Here is a 27287-nt window from a genome sequence, read left to right on the forward strand (position 1 = left end):
TCCAGCTTATCATCTCTTTTGTGGTAGCCTATGGACATACAAATTATGTTTCAGGGGCCTGGAGGGATGGCTCAGCAGTTGGGAGCTCTTTCTGCTCTTGAAGATGATCTGGGTTCTGTTCCTAGTACCCTCATTGTAGCTTATAACCATCTTTTGGGTTTTTTGTTTGTTTGGTTTGGGTTTTTGTCTTGTTTTTGTTTTTCAAGACAGGGTTTCTTTGTGTAGTCTTGGCTATCCTTCAACTAATTCTGTAGAACAGGCTGGCCTTGAAATCATGGAAACCCATCTGCCTATGCCTCTCAAGTGCTGTAATTAACAGTGTGTGCCATATTTAATTAACATTAAATATGTTTTTAATTTTATGTGTTTGAGTGTTTAGTTACATATGTGTAACTACACCACATCTATGCTTGGTGTCATTGGAAGCAAAAAAAAGGCATTGAATCCAATAAAATTGGAGTTACAGAGGCTGTCAGCTGCCCTGTGGGTGCTGGAAACTGAACCAGGATCCTACTTTTAAAGCCACTTCTGTTCTATAATGTCTAAGTTTTACCTTCATATTTTTATTCTTTGCCATACATAAATATGATGTGTTTGGGAACAGTGGTGCCTTTCCTACCAGCTATGTATTAGGCTAAGACAGTAAGAATCATTTAAGCTCATGAGTTCAAGTCCAGTCTGAGCAGCAAAGTGAGTCCTCATCTCAAAAAAAAAAAAAAAAAAAAAAAAAAAAAAAACTGGCAAGATGGCTCAACAGATAATGAATGGCACTTGTTCAGTCACTGCTAACTCATATGATAGAAAGAGAGACTCCACTGACTTCTACCGGTGCACATTAATTAATGTAAGAAGATTTGTTGAAAAAGTAGTTTTCAGACCAGTCTACTTGTAAAAAGATCTTAGGAGCCTCAGTTCCTCTCATGATACCTAATAGTTGGTGGTGTCAAGTGTTGTAGAGACATACTTGCAATGGGCCAGTTAGATGGCTTCTTGGGTACACAGATTTTTACTATGAAGCCTGACAAAATAAGTTCCATCTGCAGGACCCACATGGAAAAAAGAGATTTGACTCCTGAAAATATTTTCTGATCTCCACTAGTGTGGTATGGCATATGCACCACATTACACAAAAACACACATGAAAACCAAATAAATGTGTTTCAAATTATTAAAGAAATAAAAAGTAAAATGGGAGCTGGATAGATGGCTCAGTGGTAAAGTATTTGTCATGCAGTTATGATAACCTGAATTTGATCCCCAGAACCTATATACAAAAAGCTAGGTGTGATGTTGCTTGTGTCATCAGTGCTGATGAGGCAGAAGTAGGTGATCTTGGCACTCACTGACCAGCCTGTTTAACTTCCTCAGCAAGCTTCGGACCACATGAGAAAGCCTGTGTCAAGAACAAGGTGAATAATATTTAAGGAATAGCATCTGAGGTTGACCTCCATATGCACATACATATACACAGACATGATGCTATTTTTTCAGATGGCTACTTTATTCTTAGGGGGGTAGCTCAGTGCAAGGAAAGAAATGTAGCTGGGCCATGGTAGTGACGCTTTTTCTCCCAGCATTTGAAAGGCAGAGGCAGGCAGATCTCTGTGAGTTCCAGGGCAGCCTGGTTAACAGAGTGAGTTCCAGGACAGCCAGAGCTACACAGCAAAACCCTGTCTCGAAAAACAAAGAACATAACTCTTTGTGGATTACATGTTTTCTTTCTCCTTCACTATTTAAATCTTGACGATTGAACTCTGATCATCAAGCTTGTCAGGAGGAGCTTTTCTCACTGAGCTGTTTCTCTAGCCACAGTTATAAAATGCAACCTATAAGTTGGCTATTAGGGAAATACTTGTGGAATAGAATTTGGGCCTCTGTTGCTATACTTTGCTTACTTTTTCTCTGTTCCTTTCCCTTGGTCTTTTTCTTTTGGTTTATTTTTGTTTGATTTTGTATTTTTTTTTTCTTTCATTTTGAAGCAGAGTCTCTCTTTATAGGCCATACTGGCCACGAACTCATAGTCCTTTAGCTTCCTAAATGCTGGGATTATAGGCATGTATGACTTTTTTTTTTTCCTTTTTCAATAAAACAAATAGGGAAAATATAGCAAGTAAATAAAGGTATTTTAAAAGATGACATATATCTCATTCTAATAATAATAATAATAATAATAATAATAATAATAGTAGTAAGTGCTCAGTTATCTATGAACATTTCTTTCTTTTAAAAAAGAAACAAAGAAAACAGGATTTCTATAGCCCAGGCTGTCCTGGAACTCACTCTGTAGACAAGAAGGCATAAACTCACAGAGATCTACCTGCCTTGGGCAAGGATTGGCATGTACCAATTCTTAAAATTTTCACTATTTGAAATTAATTTTGTCATTTGTGGGGTGGCACATGTGTTTAATCTCAGCCTTTGGAAGAAGAGGAAGTTTTTGTTGTTGTTGTTTTGTTTATTATGTATGCAGTGTTTTGTCTGCATGTATCCATGCACACCAGAAGAGGGCACCAGATCTTCTTACAGATTATTGAAAGCCATCATGTGCATGTGGTGACTGGGAATTAACTCAGGACCTCTGGACAACCAGCTAGTGTTCTTAACCACTGAGCTATCTCTCCAGTCCCAAGGCAGGTTCTTGAACTCTGAGTTCAAGGTTATCCTGGTCTACATAATGTGTCCTGGAAAGCCATGACTTCATAATAGATGTAGTCCAAATAAAGAAATAAATTAATTCTAACTAAATAGAATAAAATTTGTGAGAAACTTTATAGGTAAAAACATGTTTTACAAATATTGTATTGTATTTTTAATAGTTTTCTCTTGCTTTGTTTCAGTATTTCCAGTTTGTTTTCTTCTTCTTCTTCTTCTTCTTCTTCTTCTTCTTCTTCTTCTTCTTCTTCTTCTTCTTCTTCTCCTCTTCCTCCTCCTCCTCTTCCTCCTCCTCCCACCTCCTTCCCCTCCTTCCCCCCCTCTTCTTCGCCTTAAGGTTTTGTTTTTGGTTTTTGGAGACAGGGTTTCTTGGTGTAGCCCCTGGCTGTCCTCTCTTTAGAGACCAGGCTGGCCTCGAACTCACAGAGATCCACTTGACTGTGCCTTATGTTATTAAAGGTGTGTACCACCACTCCCTGGTCTCCAGTATGTTTTCTCAAAACCAATTCTCTTATATAGCTTCTCCTTAGAGCAGTAAGGCATGCTTTACCTTTTTTTTTTTTTTTTTAAATACCTACTAAGGTAATCAATTATAGATTCTTCCCCCATATCCCAGAAGACAAGTTCTCCTTCAAGAACCTCTAGAAGTCCTGATACTGGTGATTGACTTCATTGCCCTTGTCCTTTTGCTTTCTTTCCAGTCGTCTCTGTGGTAGTCCTTGTCCAGCAGTGTGGCCTGATGTTATCAAGCTGCCCCACTTCAACACCATGAAACCCAAGAAGCAATATAGGAGACGTCTAAGAGAAGAATTCTCTTTGTGAGTTTAGCACAATCATATTACATCTCTTTTTCTGTTTCTAGCTTTTGTTGGGACCTGACTTTTACTGTTAAGCCCAATTTACTACAGCGAACATTTAAATTACATTTTCCTTAAAAAAAATTAAATAAAATTAAATAATTTTATTTGCATTTGGCATTTTACCTGTGCAAGGGTGTTGGATTACCTGGAACTGGAGTTACAGACCATGTGAGCTGTCCTATCGGTGCTGAGAATTGACCTGGGTCCTCTGGAAGAGCAGTTAGTGCTCTTAACCAATGAGCCATCCCTGCAGCCCGTTAATTACATGTTTTGTTTTGCTTTGTTTTTCTGAGACAGCCTCACTGTGTAGTCTTATTTGGCCTAGAACTCACTACATAGATGAGTCTGATCTCATAGAGACCCATCTGCCTTAGTCTCCAAAATGCTGGGATATGTCCCACCAAGCCCAGTCTTATTCATTCATTCATTTATGTATTTGTGTGTGGAGGTCAGAAGACTGAGTCCAATCCTTTGACCGTGGGTCCCAAGGATATAATATTGTTTGTAAGGCTACATAAATTAGCCCATGGTACACAATTGAGGATGTTGGATGCCCTGGAACTGCAGTTTGGAAGAGTGTGAGCTGCCATATGTATACTGCAAATTTAATCTGGGTTCTCTGAACAATCTCTCCAGTTTTAGACATTTTATTTTTGAAGAGTTTGCTCTATCAGACCCTATTTCTAATTTTCTCTTTTAAGGGCCTTGGAAAATGAAAACCATTTTATTTTGAACAGTATGTGGGTTTCCTTTTGTGTGTGTTTTTTTTTCTTCCGATCTTCCTAAGGAAAGAGAACAGAATTGTTGGTTTTAATAATTTTCACCTGCATTGTATCATTTCTTAAATCATGGCTCAGATCTGTTGCCTGAATTAGCCAATTTCCACTTTCCTTTGCTCAGTTTTACAAGGAGAATCAGGTTTCCAGGTTTGAGAACTAAGGGATTGTTGTAAGTTTTTGATTTCTCTGTTCCTTTTTATAGCATTCCTTCAGCAGCACTTGATTTATTAGACCACATGCTGACACTTGACCCCAGCAAGCGTTGCACAGCTGAACAGACCCTACAGAGTGACTTCCTTAAGGATGTGGAACTCAGCAAAATGGCACCTCCAGAGTAAGTATTGGTGGCTGTATAATGATTCTAAATTTCCTCCTAGACTCAGAAAATGAGAAACTTAAAAAAATCAAAATAACTGTAAATGATTGTCAGTTCTGATGGAATGTTAAGGAAAAGACATAACAAATTTGTTCTAATCTGATTCAAGCTATTTTCCTTTGTTTCCAGATCTCTAGTATAAACTGTGCCAAACAATGTCTTTCAAAATATTCCTTGTAGGTTTTGCTCTTAACTATTCCTTCTGGCTTAATCATTTTTGTTGTGACTATGTATTTCTCACATTCCAAGAATAGTTCTAATAGTTTAGTTTACATCATTGTCAGGTCAGTAATTTTTGTTTTTTAAAGACCAGGCTGTCCTTGAACTCACAGATTTGCCTGCCTTTGTCTCCATGATTTTTTATGTAATTATATAGTTTTAGTGTATCTCTTTCATTACTATTTTTACTTTTACTTTTCTATGTGTGTCCAATAAATTCAACTGGTGAGGCTTCTGCCACAAGGGCTTTTGCTACTGTAGCCACCTCTAGGGCCCTCTTTGGTCAAAATTGTATGAATAGAGTGTACACTAGAGGATATTCAGTGATTCTATACCCACATTTAGCTTTATGGCACATACTACATCCTTTATCTTTGATCGTATCACTGGAAGTACTAATAGGTCACAATTGTGCTAGATTTATGTTTGTTTATATCAGTACTGTGGTCCTTATACATGGTAGTCAAATAAATACGTTTTCACTGAGCTGTGTTCCAAAGCCTCTTGTTTGTGCTGTTTTTTTGTTGTTGTTGTTGTTGTTGTTTTTTCTTCTTTCATTTATTATGTATACAACATTCTGCTTCCATGTATATCTGCACACCAGAAGAGGGCACCAGATCTCATAACAAATGGTTTTGAGCACCATGTGGTTGCTGGGAATTGAACTCAGGACCTCTGGAAGAGCAGTCAGTGCTCTTAACCTCTGAGCCATCTCTCCAGCCCCTGTGCTGGGGTTTTTTATGTTCTTATGTAAGTGGTTACTGGTGGGGGCCAGAAGATGGTGTCAGATTCCATGGAACTTTCAGCCACCAGACATGAGTTCTAGGAATTGAACTCAAGTTCTGTACAAGCACTTAACTAATGAACACTTTCTCTGCCCCTTTAGCATGTTTGTTTGTTTGTGTTTGAGATTTTGTTTTGTTTTCTTTTATTTGAGGTATGGGATGGTCTCACTGAGTTATTTAAGCTGGCCTTGAATTTAGGATCATCTTGCCTCAGATTTGTTTTCTTACCAGACTGGACAGATATGGTGGTATACACATATATACTTGTAATCCCAGCACTTGGGAGGCTATTGCAGCTGAATCAAGAGTTGCAGGCTAGCCTGGGATAATATGTCTTTCAAAAAATAAAACAAACAAACAAACAAAAAAAAAACCAAAAGAGAGGACTTGGATAAGTACAAGAATAGATGGTAACTATAAATTTTATTGTCCAAGGATCTATCCAAATTAATTTATTATATTAGACTTTTTATATGTTTTTTTTTTTTTTTTAGTGAAATTTGGGAACTATTATGTAGTTTTGTTCATTTGTTTGTTTTTTTTTTTGAGACAGAGTGTAACCCTGGGTGACTTGGAAATCATTTAGTAGACTAGGCTTGCCTGAAAGTAACAATCTATCTCACCTTCCTCTGCCTCTTACTTAGTTCCTAGGATTAAAGATATGCCCAGCTTAACTCCATGAATGAAAAAGTTGATATCCAGTCATGGAGATTCACTGGAATTTTTGTACACTGGTGATTTAATCACGATACGTTAATATAGTTTCAAGATTTCTTTCTTTTCTTTCCTTTTTTTTTTTTTTTTTTTTTTTTTTTTTTTTTGTTTTTGTTTTTGTTTTTGGGCTTTTTGTTTTTCTAGACAGGATTTCTCTGCCTTGGCTGTATTGGACCTCAATGTGTAGACCAGGTTGGCCTTGAATTCACAGAGATTCATCTGCCCCTTGAGCTCTTGGATTGAAGGCATGCACCACCACCACTTTTTTTTAGTACCAAGGTTTAAAGCACTCTTTCTTCTGTTTTTGCATTGTGTTGTGTGTTCATGCTTTTCCCGAGCTACATGTGAAAGGTTAGGGCAAGTTGTGGGAGTTGGTTTTCTTTTTCTATCATATGTGTTCCAAATTTGAACTCAGATTGTTATGCTTCGTGACAAGTTCCTTTACCTAGTGAGACATCTCCTAGACCCTTTCCTAGGCTTTCATAACTATTAATAAGGTGTTCATCTCTGTGCTTGTATTTTTCTTCAGCTAAAATTTGGCCAGTAAAGTTCTCTTTATTCATTTTGTACCAACTGTTTTTGACTATATAGGAGTTGGTTCTAGTATTAACAAGATCCTTTTTTTCTTACTGTGCAAATACTTCTATATACTACCACCTGCCAGGACTCTTTTTATATTGCATCCTAACATTTATGTTTCTTTTTTCTATTTTCCGTGTTCTTGTTCTTCTTAATTATTTCTCCATTTACTCACTGCTTATTCCTTCTTTGTTTGTGTTTCTCCAGCCTACCTCACTGGCAGGACTGCCATGAACTGTGGAGTAAGAAACGTCGACGCCAGCGACAAAGTGGTATTGTAATAGAAGAGCTGCCTCCGTCCAAAGCCTCTCGAAAAGAAACCACCTCAGGGACAACAGCTGAGCCTGTGAAGAACAGTAGCCCAGCACCCCCTCAGCCTGCTCCTGTTAAGGCAGAGCCTGGTCCTGGGGATGCAGTAGGTCAGTGCTGAGATGGAGCCTACTTCTATGAAGTGCACTTACGTAGATTTGAGGGTAGAAGACATATGTTTTCATAACCCCGTGTTTTTATCCAGTGGAATATTAGGAGAGAGATAATTGTCCTCATTTCTCACTAGAAGATAAACCTTACTTTCTGCACATGGTTCAGAAAGTTTGCAATAGAGTATTTTTTTTTCCTTGAAATAAGGACTGTGTTTGACAGAAACCAATCAATTAAATAAGTAAAATTTAAGGTTAGTTTGTTCATGACTTTTTTTTTCAACTTACTCATTTTATTTATGTATATGGGTGTTTGTCATCATGTACATCTATACACTGTTTGTGCTTGATACTTGCAGAGGTTAGAAGCAGATTTCAAATACCCTGGGATTGGAGTTACAGACAGTTGGTGACCTGCCATGTGGGTGCTGGGAATTGAACCCAAGTTCTCTTGATAAGCAACCAATGCTCTTAACCACTGAGCCAGTTCTCCAGCATTTGACTCATGGCTTTTTAGCAATAATTTAGAGATATTTATGTTATGTTTTAAAAGGCTTTAGATTCCCATCATGTCAAATCAGAATTGCTAAATGTAATTGGTTTTGTAGATTATTACTTGACCTGTTATACTAAAACTGTGTCAAAATAACCATTATGACCAAGTATTTCTCTTATAATAGCACAGCCAATGGTCTTCAGATTAGGATCTTCTTGCCTCAGCCTCCAAAGTAGCTGAGATTACAATGTTATTTTCAACATTTGGTACACATTAGAAACATCCAGATAACCCTTAAAAATAAATACCCTCAGATTAGTGTGGTGGCAAATAACTACAAGATAGCACTGGGGAGGTAGATTCAGGAGAATCAGAAATTCAAGGTTATATATTACTACATACCAACTTTGAGGCCATTTTGGGATACAGGAGATGAATAACCCTTGAATAAATAAATGTACAATCATTGGGCACATCATTAGGGACCTGAGTTCTTAAATCCATCCTAACAGTTTTTACATATAATATTTGTTGAAAGTCACTGACCTAGAAGAATATAGATAAGATATAGTCACTTTTATATATAATGCAGACATGCTTTATTTAGTCCTTGTATGTAGGGTTCAGAGGGTCCTTAATGTATGTAGGGTTCAGAGGATAACTTGTAGGAATTGGTTCTCTCCACTATATGGGTACTGGGCTTTATACTGTTTTCATGCTTGGTGGCAAGTACCTTTTACCTAGCCCTCCCTTCCTTCCTTCCTTCCTTCCTTCCTTCCTTCCTTCCTTCCTTCCTTCCTTCCTTCCTTCCTGTCTGCTTTTTCGAGGCAGCATTTCTCTGTGTAGCAGTCCTGGCTGTCCTGGAGCTTGCTCTACAGACCAGGCTGGTCTCAAACCCACTGAGATGCGCCTGCTTCTGCCTCCTAAGTGCTGGGATTAAAGGCATGTGCCACCACTCCCCAGCTGTCCTTAAATTTTTAAACAAAAATAAAAAACTGATGTAATCTGAGATATTAAATTGTGAGGCTTTCAAAATGAAACTATGCCTTTATCAGTTGAAGAAGGCAAAAGGCCTTGCCTTTGCTTGTCATCTTATATTGGCTCCACTCTCATCCCACAGGCCTTGGTGACATCACACAGCAGCTGAATCAAAGTGAATTGGCAGTGTTATTAAACCTGCTACAGAGCCAAACTGACCTGAGCATCCCTCAGATGGCACAGCTGCTTAATATCCACTCAAATCCAGAGATGCAACAGCAGCTGGAAGCCTTGAATCAATCTATTAGTGCACTGACTGAAGCCAGTTCCCAACAGCAGGACTCAGAATCCATAGCCCCAGAGGAATCATTGAAGGAGGTACCCTCTGTATCAGTGGTCCTGCCTTCAGCAGAACAGACAACCCCTGAAGCTTCAAACACACCAGCTGACATGCAGAATATGTTGGCAGTTCTCTTGAGTCAGCTGATGAAAACCCAAGAGCCAGCAGGTAACCTGGAGGAAAACACCAATGACAAGAATAGTGGGCCACAGGGGCCCGGAAGAACTCCTACAATGCCACAGGAGGAGGCAGCAGGTAAACAGACCGGTCATGAATCTCATTGAGCTCAGGTGCTGTTGATCCTCTTAAAAATCTCTTAATGTTTTCTTTTTTACATCATTGGTCTCAGTTTCAGTTTTCTGTAATCTAGTTTACAGGAGAACATAGCACCAAATGATGTATTTCTTGTCGAGCTTTTTCATTTAAGTCTCAAAGCACCTTTCATATACTGATAATTTTTCCACTTAATAAGGTACTGGTAAGTAAAGCCCCTGTTTTCCAACCAAAGAACCAAAGCCATAGGTAGTGAGGTATATTGAACTGCTACATATGTGGTGTAGCTAGCTAGTCCTAGAAAATCTGATTTTAAATAAACATGAAATTGTTCTTTACATCTAGTGGAGTGGATCCTGGCTACCAAAATCTTGTCTGGAAGATACAGTCAAGAAAGCCCTAATAAAATGTCATTTCAGTTCCTGAAAATAATTGGGGAATTGTTCTAAGCAGATAACACCTTACATTTTCTTTCCATAAAGTAATTGTATACAAAAGTGATAATTTTTAAGTCTGTGTTTCTGAAAGAAACAGCGGAATCAGGAAGTAAGCATTACGAAAAGAAAAAACAATGTCTGAAGGGGAAAAAAAAGTATGTTACACCTTGTGTCACATGACCACAACCGTGCAGTTGATTAGAAGGAAAAGCATTGTAAATTCTCTAATTTTTGATTCACAATCTGCTTGCAAAATCTTAATGTCTGAAAATGTTTTCAACTCCTTGGAAATTTTCATTGGCCTTGAAGATCCCATGCTTTGGGGAATAAGAAGAGCCCCAGAGGCTGAAGAGGGAGGTATACTAACTTTGAACTTTAGGGTCCTGCATTTACATTTCATCTGGTTTGATACAGAAAACATATTTATTTTCACTAGTATAAGGTCAAATACATAACCTGTTTTTTTTTTTTTGTATGTGAAAATTATTAAAACTGCAAAAGACAATAAAATTAACCTTTGTTTTGTGAATAGGAAAACTTCAGCTTAAGAAATTTAAGTAAGTCTGTGCTCTGCTGATTGTTTGCAGACAAAATTAGAACTGTACACTCACATGTGTTGATTCACATTGCTATTCTCTATTATTCCAATTGTTTTCAAAGACAGTAATAGACAAGCATATATATGGGGTTGGAGAGGTGGCTTAAAGGTTAAGAGCACTGGCTACTCTTATAGAGGACTTGGGTTCAATACCCAGCACCCATTCAGTGGCTCACAGCTGCCTGTAACTCCTGTTCCAGAGGAGGATATGATGACCTCTTCTGCCCTCCAGGGACCAGGTACACACATGGCAAACAGACATACATGCAGACTAAACATACATGCTATAAAAATAAATATTTAAATTCATTTAAAAGAGCTTTGTAGAATTAAAGTAGGGTTTCTCAGATCATGCCCAACATTCCTCAAAAACAAAAAACAAAAATTTTTTTTTCAACTAAAAGTCAAAGTGTCTGAAAGAACTTGGTCAAATTAAATAACATCCTGAGGGGACTGGAGAGATGGCTAAGTGGTTAAGAGCACTTAACTGCTTTTTCAGAGGACCTGGGTTCAATTCCACATGGTAGCTCACAACTGTCTGTAATTCCAGTTCCAGGGGATCTGACACCCATGGCAAAGCACCAATGCATGTAAAATAAAAATTAATAAATTAAGAAAAATAACATCCTGGTAGAAGAATATTCACCAAATAATAGAACCAACAAGCTGTTAGTCACATGAAGTTCATCTGTAAATAAGTCATAGTATATAGCTAGAAATTGGATATGGCTTTTAGAGAAGAATGTAAAAATGCCACAACTAAGGATGAATGTAAATGTTGGGTGTGATGTTATATGTTTTTGACTCCGGCACTCAGGAAGCAGAGACAGATAGATTTCTGTGATTTCAAGACCTTCCTAGTACTACATAGAAAGTTTGAGGCCAGCCATCTGGTCTCAAAAAAACAAAAACAAAAACCAAAATCCACCAATATGTACAACTATTTATTATAGTCATCCCTGGGTTATCTAGTATTTCTGGTGTTATGAAGCACAATCTGATCTCAACACTTAAGATCCTTCTGCGTCATGCCACCACACCCTGGTGCCTCTTACTTGGCCACTTTACTGTTCATTAAACACTTCCACAAGAGGGCAGACAGTATAAAGAAGAAAGGTAATTTAGTTTTTCTGTATTTGTTAAGAAAGGGTAATGGTTGAAGCTACTTTAACATTTATTTACCTCCCTCCATAAGTGTGAAACTATTATAGATTGATAACATCAAAACTTTAAATCTGAGTATAATATAATTTGTAGTTTATACTTTTAGTTTATTTAAGAAACTGTATTAACTTTAGTAGTTCTTTTAATGGAAATTGGTATAATTGTGCCATTTTCACAACCATGCCTTTAAGGTTGGTGTGGGATTATTTTTTCACCCTCAACTATTAAAAAACTTGACGTTTCATTTCTTGAATAGGTTCTAAATACTTTTTTTTTTTTCTTTTTAATGCACTGGTACTTAGGTGTCCTCATAAAGATACATAAATAGTATTGATAGTAAATGCTCTTAAATATAATACATGGTTATAGTTCAGGTACCCTCTCCTTTCAGGTTATTTATTCTCCAAATTGTAAATTTTCAGTAGCTGATTTTTTTTCTGCCTTAAATATATTTTTCCCTGGTACTCAGACAACCATCCAGTCAACAAGTAACTTGGAGTTAGATATTATAAGTCTGTTACTATCAACTGAAAGTTGATTCCCTGCCTCCTCTTGCTTGTTCAGCTTGTGTCCCAATCCAGAAACTCTAGACTGCTTACCTTATTTGTTGCTTCATATAGCACGTGGCCTCATTTTCCACTGCATAGTGGAAATTGTATATTGTTTTTAAAGTACTTTAATCTGCTTATTTGGGGAGTGCAAATTTAATTATTTTCAATGTGTGCTCAAGATAATTATAATACAGAAATATCAATTTATAACCAAAAACTGATTTTGGCTTGCCTATTTTTGACAGTAATACATCACTAACTAACAGAATGACCATATAGATATTTTAAATGTTTCAGTAGGAAAAATTGGTTTTTTGGAAGATAAAACCAAAACATTAGACTTTTTTTTAGCAGGTTGACTCTGAATCTTTGAACACATTAATCTTAACTATGCTTTTGTTTTAGTAGTTGTCTAAGGCCTCAAACTCATTTTGTTGAATCACTCATCTCTTGCTTTAGTAAGAAGTCATTGTCACAGGAAACTTTAGACAGCAATGAGAAAGCAAAAGTTTGGGGACATGGTTCAAGAAAGATCTTAGCAATGATTGAGCTTAATATTAGTTCAGCATATTCCTGAATATTAAATTCTTAACACAGGATGAACACATTTTTTTAACAGTCTAGTTCTGCTTAACACACCTAGAGTGATTTTTTTCTCTTTGTAGCACAAAAAACATGAAGAAGGTAAGAAAACAAAATAGAAAATTACAATAGGATTATTATTCAGGAAGCTGTTTAACAGTGTAGTTGGTTAATATGCAACTTGAAGATATGGTTATGGGGAGAAATGACTAACTTTCACAGAAGCAAGATGACTTTTTAATACATGTTGAGTTTTTTCTTGATTTAATCTCTCCTGTATAATATTCTTTTAAGTTGTATTTCAGGTTAATCTTACATCATTGAACATTGTGTAACTGTGTTAGCCAGGTCTGCAACGTGTACAGAAAGATTATGTATTAGAATATGACCACAGCATGTATATTGTTCCTTCTCATCTTCTTTCTTTCTGCTTTATTTTCAATAATGTTTTGATCTAACAGCAGAAGGGATGGAGAGGATGCCAACAATCTGCATATTAGAACAGTTTCTTAAGGAAGGAAATCTCAGACAAAAAATTCAGGACAATTATTTGAAATATAACATCTTTTTATACCAGCTGTTAGGTCCAGAGTTCAACTGTTTTACTTCTAATCACATGATTATTTTATTTATAAATTTCAGTTTCCTGGTCCAAGGTTTTCTTTAATGTATCTGGTTACTTGTATTGGTATTTATTTTATGTTGGGTAGTATGTGTTTGTGTTTATAATCACATGTGAATTTTAAGATGGTGTTTAAAAGAAGTAACCCTTCCACAGCATGTCCTCCTCACATTCTTCCACCAGAGAAGAGGCCCCCTGAGCCCCCTGGACCTCCACCGCCGCCACCTCCACCCCCTCTGGTTGAAGGCGATCTTTCCAGCGCCCCCCAGGAGTTGAATCCCGCCGTGACAGCCGCCTTGCTGCAACTTTTATCCCAGCCTGAAGCAGAGCCTCCTGGCCACCTGCCACATGAGCACCAGGCCTTGAGACCAATGGAGTACTCCACCCGATCCCATCCCAACAGGACTTATGGAAACACTGATGGGCCTGAAGCAGGGTTCAGTGCCACTGACACTGATGAACGCAGTTCTGGTCCAGCCTTGACAGAATCTTTGGTTCAGACCCTGGTGAAGAATAGGACCTTCTCAGGCTCTGTGAGCCACCTTGGGGAGTCCAACAGTTACCAGGGCACAGGGTCAGTGCAGTTCCCAGGGGACCAGGACCTTCGTTTTGCCAGGGTCCCCTTAACATTACACTCTGTGGTTGGGCAACCATTCCTGAAGTCTGAGGGAAATAGCAACTCTGTTGTACATGCAGAGACCAAGTTGCAAAACTACGGGGAGCTGGGACCAGGAGCCACTGGGGCCAACAGCTCAGGAACAACTCTTCAGTGGGGGGGCCCAGCTCAGTCTTCTGCTTATGGAAAACTCTACCGGGGGGCTGCAAGACCCCCACCACGAGGGGGAAGAGGGAGAGGAGTTCCTTATTAACCCAGAGACATCAATGCCCTGAAAGATTCCTTCCCTATCAATCTTTCCATCTAGTCCTCTGAACCTTTAATGAAATCACTTGCCAGAGCAAGGTAATCATCTGCATATGGCTGCTGCAACGTTGTCCGCTGTTTTCCTTGCTCACTTGCTACTAGCAGGTGACTCAACGGTGTTGGCACCAGTTCCTCCTGGATGGGCAATAGCCAGAATATTTACTTCTGCCTTATGTAGGAGCTATATTCAAAAATATTGAGAAAAAGAGACATTCAGTTGAAAAGTAGCTTATTGCCTGCACTTGAGCAGAAGAGAACAGTTTTGTTTTCAGTTGGCTCTGAAGAGGCTTTGGTTTTTAAAGTTTTTTTTTGTTGTTGTTGTTTTGTTTTCTGTGTGTGTGTGTGTGTGTGTGTGTGTGTGTGTGTGTGTGTGTGTGTGTGTACCGCACATGAGTGTGTTTGTGTGTGGTTTCTTTTGAATTTTTATTTAGTTCCCCATCCCCCTTCAAATAGAATAGTGTTCACAAGATCTGAGCTTCTCTTAGGGTTTTACTAGAAGGGAAACCAGTGGCTTAAATATTCCCTTCCTGTCTACCATCTCACATTTTTGCTTCAGTGAGCACTCCCCTTACCTATGTTAAGCATCTTGTACATACCTTTCCCAAATAAATTACTCATCCTTAAGTTTGCTCAATTTTGACAAAAGTTATGTCCCTCTTCCTGCACATAAAGCAGGCTGTAGAAAGTGACATTCTTGGGCAAGTTGGTAGATTTTACCCAGTCTTTACTTTTTGCTTGTTTGCTTTTTCTTTCTACCCCTCTCCTTTTTGTCCCTCCTTTTCTTTCCTCTGTGTGTCTGCCCCTATTCTCTCCCTATATCTTTTTGAGGCATTTGTTTGGAAGAAAATATAGTTAAAGATGCCCAAGAACCTGGAATAATTCTTTTCTTTTTTCTTTTTCTTTTTTAAAATAAAGGAAAGGAAATTTAAACTCCTACATTGTTCTCTGTAACTCTTCAATTCTAAAATTTTTGTTTTGTTTTTGTTTTTTAAGCCAGTTCTGATGGGGAGGTTGACTTGTAAATGATAGGACAATGCTGCTGAGCTGTGGTTAGAGATGGTACCTACATACCTAGAGGTGTAATAAGATCAATAAGCATGTTGTTTACATGTATATTTTTATGTTTAAGAAAAAAAGCCTTTCAAACAGAGCCTTGTGATATTGTCAGAGGAAAATCCTGAAAATACATGGACCTGTAACCTAACTTAGGGTGTATATCTGAAGATATATCAACCCCTGATACCTTCAAAGAAAAAAATTTAAGCAGCTTACCATGGGAAAGAACAGTATTGATAAGTATACATCACAGCATGTATAGCCTACCATTTCTTGTAAGAATCGTTTTGATTGTGGAAAGGGTTTAAAGTATAATTTCCCAAGGACTTTGCCTTATCAAAACAGGAAGTGGAAGAGAGAAAGGATCTCAGAGTGAGATAACTTGAGAGGCTTCTCATTAAGGATTCTATTTCTGAGTATCAGCATCTGGAGTATTTTAAAAGTATATATGTCATATATTGATCTACACAGACTTAGAGGTTTGTGAAATGTAGGTTAAGCTCCCTTTTACAAAGAAAAGCAAACATACTTGAGCATCTTGGAGAATAGTTTTCAGAAATCGAGTGAAAGTTCATGTTTAAATACCAAGTTAAGTTAAAAAATATATTTAGAAAGGTGTATTGATTTTTTTAAAAATTTAAAGAGGTGAAAGAACCCTCTTCAGCTACATAAAAATTATTTTCCCCTGTTACTGAAATAGATACCAGTGTGTATATTTCTTTATTTTCTGGATTTTGGTCTGGCTTTGCCATGGGGCCAAACATTAATAGTAAGTGAACCTTCTAGCCATTTGGCTTTGATAGCTTTTTTATGCCAGGATGTCTGATTAGATGTTCTAGGCACACTGAGATGCTATCCATAGATTGCATTAAAGTATATCTGTACCTTCAGTTTGCTACTAGTTAATCCTCAGACATGGGCCTTATTTTAGGGTATTTTATTGTAAGGTATTGGGCCCTAGTCCTGTATTTTTGATTAAAGAAACTGAGCGGGGATACGTTCATAAGTATCTGTTCAGTGAAAAAATTGTTTTCCCATCAAATATGAATAAATTTCTCTATATATTTTCATTGTATTTTGGTTATGGACAGTCATCAATAATGTTTTCCCTTCCCCTCTGCCACACTATATTTTTAATTATGCCAAATAGTCTAAATAATTTACGTAAGCTTCCATTCCCCCATCCCTACCAGGGAAGGGGGTAAGTGTATGTGAATGTGTGTATATGCATGTATGAACCCATTTCACCCCACCCCATTTTGGGAGTCTAGCTTTTAAAAAATATTTTTGTAATAATTTTGAATACTTCTGAAAGCAGAGGAAAGTAACCCATATAAATATCCTTAAATCCGTGTGGAGGAAGAAAAGGTATTTGGTCATTTTTCAGCTACGTTATAAACATAATGGAAGTAAAAATTTGGCTTAATTTTCAACCCAACTTTTTGAAAAGTAGAAACCTAGTTAATTCCATTCAAAAGTGGTTTGGGTTTTACCTATTGTGTCATTAAATACATTATTTTGAACAGATGAGAAATCTGTTTATGAATAAGAGGCAAAACTGGCTTGACCATGATCATTTTTTTGTGTGCAGTTTTTAAAAGCAGATTTGCTTAACCCAGTTTCCTCAGTTTTTTATCTGTCTTTAGGGATAAGGATTCAAGGATTCACAAATGACATAAGAGCTATGTATTTTTAAAAAGGCAGTTAGCACAAGTTTGTATGTAGGACTTTTGTTAGCTTATGTCATAATCATCACCTAATGTGTGTTTGTGTGTGTGTATGTGTATGTAATATGCATATATAGGTACAGTGCTTAACTGGTTACCAGCAGGTTTTGAGAGAGATTGGTGCATTGGAAAAGTGTCAGTTGCCACCTCATTCTCCCTGATTTATAGGTTCCTGACACTGTATTCCTTTCTCTCTCTTGATTTTGGCCCCCATTGGGTGTACCTTGTCTATGTACAGATATTTTGTAATATATTAAATTTTTTCTTTCAGTTTATAAAGATGGAAAGTGGAGATTGGAAAATTAAATATTTCCTGTTAATATACCACTTTTGCTCCATTGCATTTACTTCTAATTTCTGTACCCTTTGAGCATATCTAATCATGTATGAAGGACATTTTTTTCTTTTATATTATGGGTTATCAATTTCAGAAATGCTATAGACTCATAAACTACCAAAACAAAGAAAATTTCTCAAGAGTTTGGAGAGGCACTTGAGAATGATAGAGTAGAAACTAAAGAATTAAAGTTTGAGTTAGGGGAATCCATAAGAACATCATTTTGAAAAGCAAAAAGTAAAAAATGGATGGTAGTATGAAGCCATCAAGAGTTGAGCTTCATGTACCCTGACTGACTCCTCCTGGCAGGAGAGGTAAGTGGGTTTGAGCTCAACAGTCATCAAAAGAAGCTGGTAAGAATCTGTTTAGACCCAAAAGATGTTCTGAAACCAGAATCCCCACCATTCCATCCAATCTAGTTTCACAATGATATACAAGTGGGGGGGTTAATGTATCCAGCTCCCGTTGAGATTCCTAACAGCAGTAAGCCAGGAAGTGAAGCAGGATTGTTTAAATGTTAAAGTCTTTCCCAACTCTACCAAAGGGGAAAACTGTTTTAGTTCTGTTTATGGTTCTTTAGAATACTAAGGAGTCCTTGACAATATGTGCTCAGTCTAGCTAGGAAAAAGGCAAACAGATTCCATCAGGAGAAAGGAAGAGGAAAAATGTCTGAAGTTTGTATGTGGGATGAGCAAGTTGTAGAAGCATAAGAAGCACCCAGGACATGAATAAATAAGGGTTAAAAAGCATCTGCTGAGGGTTACTGACATGGGCTAAATTTCTCTATTTTGGTGTCCCTTGCTTGTGAGCAAAATCATACCCTTTTCACCCTTACCAAGATTGGAGAGCTCCAGATGTTCCTATTTCAAGAATCTTCTTGGTGATCTCTCCAGAGACAGTGGATTGGTTTTAGGTCATTATGCATTGCATGTTTGTGATTAGATGTGAATTTCAAGCTACCAAAGATGATTGTTTCTTATAAAGTGGCTGTCTTAATTCTGTGTCTAAAGACTAAGGACTTAACTAGCATGAACTTTTTTCTCTTCATACACAAAGCCATTTCCATGTAGAAATCCCTTTCAGTACCTAAATTTCTTTAGCACTCTTTTCTCAGACACACACCCTTAATTTTTAAAAGGCTAGTGCCTATAGTAAGTTAGCAATTAATGTTCTTCATTGTAAACTAGGGTTTCTTTTATTTTGCCCCTCCCGTTGGATTATATAAAGTTACTGAGTGACTTCTCTTTTCACAGTGTAGTAATTCTGAAAGGCTAGGTAGAATGAGGATGAGTTTCTTAGTGAAGAAATAGCCTACCACTTCAAGCGGGAGATGGGCTGCAAAGTCTTTTAGTTGGCCTGAGAGGTAAGGTGAGCCTTCCTGGACACTAGTTGATGGTTTTTTGTTTATGTTTGTTTTTGATTTTTTAATGTTTTCTCATGTGTGGGAATACCTTCAAGTGTTTCTACAGCCTTAGGACTGACTGTTCAAGATAAGTAGGGGATTCCTCCAGCACAGGTTGGAAGACAGCTTTGGGAATCATTGGTGCTAACCTACCCCTCCTCACTGGATAGCTGTCACTTTCCTTTCGTTTTCTTGCTTCCTCCCCTCACCTTTTTCTCGTTTCTGTCCCACTCAGGATCCTACTAGGATGTTTTAAGTCTACCATAATTACTGATTACTGAGTATTTTAGAGTTATTACTGTTTGATAGTTTTTGATAATTTTTCCAGAGAATTCAGAGAATCAGTATCTGGATCTTTAACTTCTGGAGTGGGAGGTAAAGAGCAAAAATAACCATACTTTCTCATTGCAAAGGTATGCAAGGAACTTCTGTGTTATGTTTCAGTGTTCTTGCTTCTACTCTTTCAGCCTTCACCTGTTCATCTCCCTCATCCTAATGGTGTTGCTTTTTGCTGAACATTTATTTCTAAGTTCAGTTGCAGATGATATACATGGGGAATGAAGCTTGTAGAGAGTAGAAAGCAAATACAGGTTGTCTTGAGCTCTCTGGTGATTATCACTCGAGTGCCAAAATGTTTTGACCACTGGGTTGCTCTCATATCTCTTATCTAAAATTAATCAATCCAGTACTGAGAAAGACTGGTATGGAGTTAGTCTTTCATAATCTAAATTTAGATAGGTAATTGTGAAACTTTCCTGTTACATAGTCCTCAACTTCAACATACTTTTCTGAAGTAAGGATATAGTTCACTTAGATAGATGTGTCCTTAGGACCTGGAAATAAATGGATTTTTAAAGACATCATTTTTCTGTGTGTTTATGCATGCCATGTTGTGTGTAGGTACCCAAGAAGGCCAGAAGTGGTTATCTGACCCCCAGGGAATTGTGAAACACTTGATGTGGGTACTGGGAACTGAACTCAACATGCTCTTCCTCTGAGCCATCTCTCCAGCCCCCATAAATGAATTTTTTTGGTGTCTTGATGTAAGGTAGCTGTAAATCCTAGTTGATAGTTGTAAAGGAATAAAGAACAATGTATCCAAACTGAACCATCTCTGAGAGAGGCTGTCTGAAGTAGTGGATACAGTGTAGCAGTCAGTGCAAAATGAACAAAGCCCCAGTCTTAGAGATCTTTTCTCTACCTAAGGGGCTGTCTCAGAACTTATAGGGTTCCAAATGAGGGATACTGGTGGTGAAGACCACTGTTAGACAACACTCTGGACTATGTTAATGCAAGTTTGAATTTGTTCATTTATGGATTAAACAGGCTAAATTTAAAGATTTAACAGACGCTTAGGAGCCTGATGCCTCTAAATTTAATTCTGGAACTTCTAACTTGCTTCAGTCTGATATTTGCAACTTCCATTAGGACTCAAAGGTCTCCTTTATTTTTTGTTTTATTTTGGTTTTTCCAGACAGGGTTTCTCTGTGGCTTTTTAAGGCTGACCTGGAACTAGCTCTTGTAGACCTGGCTGGTCTCGAACTCACAGAGATCCACCTGCCTCTGCCTCCCGAGTGCTGGGATTAAAGGCATGTGCCACCACTGCCTGGCCAAAGGCCTCTTAAAAAAAAAAAAAAAAAAAAAAAAAAAAAAAAAAAAAAAGCAGAACAGTATAAAGAGGTGGTAGAAATAGGGCAGGAATGGAGAACTACAGCTATCTTGGCTGTGGTTTATGAGGAGGTAAAGTTGTGATTGAGCTAGTAAAATTTAGGAGGTGTTTGCTTTAGAGCTTCACTATTTTAGGTTGGTCCTATTCAAGTAATTCTGGTTGGTGAACAGTTTCTCTTGGTCACAGTAGTACCTTTAGGCTTAAAGAATGGGCCTAGAACCCCCAGACTATTGAATAGCTTAAAGACATTCCTTCAGGGTATCTAAAGACCATCAGCAAAAATAAATACACATTTTTTTTTTTAAGACAGTCTCACCATGTAACTCTGGCTGGCTTGATACTCACTATGTAGACTAGTCTGGCCTCATATTCACAGAGATCCACCTGCCTCTACCTCCTGAGTGTAGGGATTAAATGCACATGCCACATGCCTGACCTATAAACAAAAGTATTAAGCAGAGAACTAATATGTAACATTTACATAGCAATGCTGTTTATATGTTTCAAAAGTAATTTGGGAATAAGGAGTCATGTGCTAGAAGTTAAAAGTTACTTGTGTTTTCCAAGTGTTTGTTTTTGAGACAGGATCTCTTTTTGTAGACTAGGCTGGCATGAAACTCACAGAGTTCCACTTACCTCTGCCTCTAAAGGGCTAGGATTGAAGTCATGTGCCACCACACCTGTCAAAATTTTTAAGATTGCAAATGGTTTTATGTATTTTAGGCCAACCTTCAAACTGTTCATCTTCCCTTTGACTTAGATGAGCAGTGCATAGAAGAGCCGAATATGTGAATTAAGAGCCTCAGAATGAATGAGCTACAAAAGAACATTAGCTTGATTATTTCAGAGCCATCTTTGACACAGACCCAGAAAGGCAGAGAAACCTATCATGTTGGGAGAAGTGAGAAAAAGGAAATTCATGTTAAGATACCTACTACGTGTTAGGCACTATACTAAGTGTATATATATATGGGGAGTTACTATGTAGTAGTTCCTGTCTGGCCTGGAACCCACTGTGTTGACTAGACTGGCCTTGAATTCTACTTACCAAGTGCCGGATTAAAGGTGTGTCCCATCACATACAACTGCTTTTGGTATCTTGATTATCAACTTGGACAACTTGAAGCCAAAGCTTGGAGGGAAAAAAAGCAAATCTCTTTGAAGATCCTGAGGTGTGTGTGTAGGACATTAGGGGAACTGTAGATTAGGCTAAGAAATAATCACTACTCATTTGAAAGGATCACATAACTTCACTATTGTAAAATAATGACCAGGGACTGGTCTTGTAGGGAGCAAGATTATACTTGGCATTGAAATTGATTTTCATTCTAGAAATTCAGATTATCTGGGAATATTGAGTTAATCTTGGCTATTTTAGGGAACAGGGTCTGAACATAGTGATTAAGCATATCTACAATCACAGCATATATGGAAGGCAGAGGCAAGAGGGTCAGAAGTTTAAGGTCATCCTCAGCTACATAGCAAGTCAAGGCTAGTCTGGGATATGTGAAATCCTGTTTTGTTTTATTTGAGACAAGGTCTGACTATCTAGCTCTAGCTGTCCTGGAACTCATTACACAGACTAGGTTCTCACACAGATCCATCTGCCTATGCCTCACAGGTACTGGATTAAAGGTGCATGCCACCATACCCCAAGATAATCCTTTTTTTAAAAAAATAATGTAATAAAATGAGTTTTCATCCTTAAGGTGTCCTTAAAGAAAATGTTTAAATAGTGTGAGTCAATGAGGTAAATTTATTTATTCATTTATTTTTGTGTGTGTATTTTGCCTGCATGTCTGCACCATGTGTGTTAACTGGTGTGTGGCCAGAAGAGGGCATCAGATCCCCTGGGACTTGAGTTACAGATAGTTGTGAGCTACCTTGTGGGTACTGGGAATCAAACCCAGGTTCTCTGGAAGAGCAGCTAGTGCTCTGAGCCATCCCTCCAGTCCCTTGTTGTTTTTATTTTTATTTTTATTTTTGTTTTTAACATTTTGAAATCACAAAGCTGAATTTTTAATTTCTTCTTTGAGACAGGGTTTCTCTGTGTAGCCCTGGCTGCCCTAGAACTCACTTTATAGACCACTCTGGTCTTGAACTCCGGAGATCTGCCTAAGTGCTGGGATTAAAGGTGTGTGCCTATACTACCCAGCCTGAATTTGTAATTTAGAAATTCTTGATGTCCTTTGGAGCAGGTGGCAACTTGAAAGTTGACAGATGTCGTATCCAAAGAGTTATGCCATGGAAGCACCTTCATTGAAAAGCAGGAATATCACTAGTTAAGTCATATCCTGAGTACAGGACAGCATGACAAGCAAGAACACCAAGAGAGAGTTCCATCTTTAGGAAGCATCTGGGCCTAGTAAGAGAGGTTAGTCTTATACTTGCCCGAGGTATGGGGAAATGATATTTTTGGTTTAGTTTGCTGTGCTTTTCCATTTGAGACAGACTTGAGACAAAGACTATGTCACCCCGTCTAGCTTCAAAACTGTATAGTCCAGGATGGCCTCACAATTCTGCCTGGGGATTATATGCATGTGCTGAGTTAAGAATTAATTTATTATAAGTCTTTACATAGATGTGCAGGTTATGAAGTAAGCCTAACTGTAAGAAGAAGAAGCCAAAGCAAATAAACAGAAAAGGCAGAATTAATCAGAATGACTCTTTGAAAGTAAAGATGGAAGGACTTATCACATAGCCCCAAGTAATTTTTAGGAACCCAAGTAGCTTCTGTCCCACTGTCTCTTTTTCTTTGTGATTTTGGGGAGAAAGAAGAATCGGTTTTGTGTCCCATGTAAGAAGAGCTTCTTACTAGCCTTGTGGGAAGCGGCGGGGGGGGGGGGGGGAGGTGGCAGGGGCACAGGGGCATATGTGTGTTCTGTATGAGGGCTGGAACAGGAAAGGTGTATTAGGAAATGAAGTTTGAGAACCAGTTTTACTGGCCTGAATTAGCATTTGGAATTTGGTTTGTTTGGGAGTAATATAGAATAAATTAGAGTGAGCTAAAAATGATTCTGAAGCCTTTTGTAACTTTACTGGGCCAAGGAAACAGTTCTTTAGGATGCTCATATTCTTGCCTAGACTTGAGGCAAAAAGGACTTGCACTAGAATGGAACTAGAGGAATCCAAAGAAATGAGGAGGGTCCACACAATTAGGTTTGCTGATAGCATGGGTGTGAATGAGAGGGATGGAAGGTAGTTTCCAGATGAGGATCCCAGGACACAGTTGAGCTGATAGTGAAAATTAGGTGAGAGCTGGCTGCTTTATTTTCTTTGGTTTCTCTGTGTAGCCCTGGCTAGCCTGGAACTTGGACTATAGACCAGACTGGCCTCAAACTCAAGAGTTTCTCCTGCCTCTGCCTCTGCCTCCCAAGCACTGGGATTAAAGGTGGGTGCCACCACTGCTTGGCAGCTGCTTTGTTTTTAAAAAGCAGGTGCTTGTTAGCCAAATGCAATGTGCCTTTTTCTTTGTCCAGTGTTACAGATGGTAGGACTAGGCCCTGCCAAGGGAGGACGGTAGAGCATGCACTGTGTCTAGATAACGCCCAGTACCTGCCCTAAGCTTTTTTCAGTTTAGAGAACTGGGCAAGAAAGTCTTCTCTGGGGTGGAGCAAAGACATCAAAAATGCTAGCCTATTCTGGATCTGGGAAGGAAAATAGAGGGTTTTGTTTGTTTGATTTTTGTGTTTGTTTTGTTTTTGTCAGTTTCTTCCCCTTTAATGCTTTGAAAATAGGAAATGACTAGCCTGTGGCAGCATGTGCCTTTGGAAGCACAATTCTCTGGCTTGATTCTTGGAAGGCCTTTTTCTGTCCCTCCCTGGGGGTCATTTGTATCTCTGGTTCCTGTTCCCAGAGCCATAAACTGGGAGCCCCCATTTATTAATTGGGTTGGGACTGGGGAGGGGGTCGGCGGGGGACTCTTTAGTGCAGCAGGCGGGGGTCTTCCCGAATGAGCCCATTAGCCAGCCCCAACGGCAGCTGAAACGGGGCAGCAGCCAAGTTCCTCTCGGTTTCAAAAACCCTCCATCGCCTGCAGCAGATCAGAACAAGGCCTGCGGGAGCCCTTAGCTTCTGATTGCAGCTGTGAGGAAGGACAAAACAATTTATAGGAAGCCAAGTAGCTCCTGTCTCACTGTCTCTTCCTTTCTGACTTTGGGAAGAAGAAATGCTGGGATGCTGTGTCCACTCTTACTAAGGCTTCTTTGCAGGCATGTACAGTCCCAAAGTAGGAAAACAGTTGTGTGTGGGCTTTGATATTTATTTGTCTGCTGTGGATGTATTTACATGTCCTTTTTTCCCCCATCTACACACACTTGTGTTGGACTAGCAGCCATGGGGGTTCCCTAGGACAAAGTCAAGTGTGTTTTCAGTCTGACAATTTAAGGGTGGGGAGAGGCAGTCCCATTTGCTTTATCAGGGTCGGAATTAGATTCCTTAACTTTTCCTCTTAGAAGAACTTGGCACTTAAAAGAAGAAAAAACTCTCAGGATTCATTTTCCCCTTTAGTCAAAGTATATTAGAAAGGCATATACTACAGGGGTTACTTCTTTCTACAGTGGCATAGAGAAGGGTGACAGGCCCAGCTATCACAAGGGGAGGAAGGAACATGTAGGTCTTGCACTTTACAGAATCATAGATTTCCAGAGCTAGAAAAGAGGTTGTGTAATCCAACCTCTCTTTTTAGAGCAAGATGCTGAGGCTTAAGGAAGGAAAGTGTCTCATCCACAGTCATGCAGTGAGACTGTTGAGCCATCTAGGACTAGCTCCCAGAGGCAGAATTTTAACCTACATGAGGAAGCATCAAGCCTTCAACTTTGAAATTGCCTATTCCTGATAACCCAAGCTACTTCAAGAAAGAAAAACCTTTTGATTTTGAAGCGGGTGGGGGTGGGGACAGAAATTGAGGAATAAAAATAGATTTAAAATTATTAGTACAAAACCATGTTATGTATTTCTACACTCGAGTGTTTAGGTGTGGTAACATATACCTTTAACCCCAGGGATCAAGAGGCAGAGACAGACAGATCTTGAGGTCTGCCAGTGGTACATAGTGACCCTGTCTTAAATTAGACTCATTCAGGGCGAGGAAGATCGCTCAGCTTGTAAAGGTGCCTGCTGTCAAGCCTAACAAATTGAGATCCATTCCCCAGGACCTATACGATGGAAGAAGGGAACCAGCTCCTGCAAGTTGTCGTATGCCCTCCACAAATGCACTGCGGCACAGTCACACCTCACATACACATAGAGTAAACATAAGATAATGTGATTTAAGAAAAAGTCCCAATGACATACAAATTTTATAGTTTCTTTTTTCCTTAGATATAAGTGATAACCACAGCCAAAGATCTAGATGCCATTAGTTACCCCACATTTTCAAAGAATTCTTAGCTACAAACTCGGGGGAATGATAGTAGGAAAAGCTCCTCAGAGGCATTGTGAAAATTCATACTAAATCTCAACTCAGGCTCTTCAGCATTACAATAAAGCTATGACGGAAAGAATCAAAATGGAGAGCGGGCACTTGTTTAACGCAGGGCTGGGAGTGGATATCTCTGAATGGTATATGGAATTAATAGGATTCAAGGCAAAACAAACTACTCTCAGATTCAAGGAAGTTGGTGGGGACTGTCTACCTTTCTCTTATTTATAGGGAAGTGGAATCAGTATTTGGTATTCTTGGACCAAGTGTTTCACAGTGGTCAGAACCCAAAATAGGTTTAACAGGTGGCTGGCCTATGGGACAGGTTCTGTAAGTCATCTTACCCTGGAGCTGTCTGCTGCCCTTTTCTATGCCTGCTTTCTCTGGACATAGGAAATTGGGAGCCTTAATAGCAAAAAGGGAGATGCTGAAGGAAGCAAAGAAACACTGGGTAACTTGGAGATAGTTGTGGTCCGAAGTTAGGGGATCTGCCAAATGGATTGTCTGTGGATAACAAAGGGTTGGATCCCATCATATATTAGTTACAGTTAGTCTGTTGTACTATAATTGGCAGAAAAGAGGAATGTGGGGTTGGTCTTTATGCAAACACCTTTTCCCTTCCTAGGAAATGTATGATAGACCTACTTGCCCAAATTGCAACAAATGTGCAAACCTTTCAGCTTCATAACCAGGGTGCCTTAGAACTCCTCTTAAAGAAGCCTTGATGAACAGAAGAACCTTAAATCCAAGCTGGTGATCTGGTCTAAAATCAGGTTGCCTCCTCTAAGTTACAATCTTGCATTACCTATGTATTAATGCTAATGCTCTTTGCCCTTTATAGTAATTCCATGTTTCACAGCTTCTATTTCTATTGAATTTCCTGCTAGATATCTAAGTATTGAGGCCATTGTTTTGCACTTACCAGCCTGGGAGCTAGTTCCTTGAATGTAGGAATCTGGAACAGTCAACTCCTCTTGAAGCATTCTTAAGATTCATCTGGCAATTTGGGGGGAATTCAGGTTTAAGAGAATTGGAGAAAAAGCTGTAGCGGGTAGCTGTCAACAATATAATTTCCTGTGCATGACCAAAGACTCTCTGTTTTCTGATCCCTTGTCTCATGTCTGATATAGCCTCTTATTTTTCTTTGCAGATGGCAGCAGCAGGGATGGCCCCTAAAGAACTCGGGGACACCCATCAGTTACTTTGCATCCGGAGCCTGTCAAACAGTCTCATCCACAATACTTGAAGCCAGGTAGGGACTTAAAGTCAGTCAGAAGCCACTAGCCTGATTTTACATCGAGTAGCATCCCACTCATGGCCAGGGACAT

The 27287-nt window shown here is 38.7% G+C and overlaps 1 protein-coding gene across 8 annotated transcripts in view; it reads left to right on the forward strand.

Moving 5' to 3' along the window:
- Cdk12 (cyclin dependent kinase 12) overlaps positions 1-27287 on the forward strand; it is a 73478-nt gene that overhangs the window by 35583 nt on the left and 10608 nt on the right. For 5 of the 8 annotated variants that reach the window (XR_003486877.2, XR_003486881.2, XR_003486879.2 and 2 more), the window contains exons 10-14: positions 3354-3470; positions 4494-4625; positions 7172-7383; positions 9000-9452; positions 27110-27211. Coding sequence is in view for 3 of the 8 variants with exons in the window: in XM_027424051.2 (XP_027279852.1) it covers positions 3354-3470; positions 4494-4625; positions 7172-7383; positions 9000-9452; positions 13581-14293 (1627 nt within the window). In the remaining 5 variants the exon portion in view is untranslated. Of the gene's footprint in view, positions 1-3353; positions 3471-4493; positions 4626-7171; positions 7384-8999; positions 9453-13580; positions 17457-27109; positions 27212-27287 lie in introns of those variants that run through there. The other 3 variants (XM_027424051.2, XM_027424052.2, XM_027424053.2) reach the window with 2 other exon arrangements.

This window comes from Cricetulus griseus, chromosome 7, assembly GCF_003668045.3.
Source record: "Cricetulus griseus strain 17A/GY chromosome 7, alternate assembly CriGri-PICRH-1.0, whole genome shotgun sequence".
NCBI classification, from domain to species: domain Eukaryota; kingdom Metazoa; phylum Chordata; class Mammalia; order Rodentia; family Cricetidae; genus Cricetulus; species Cricetulus griseus.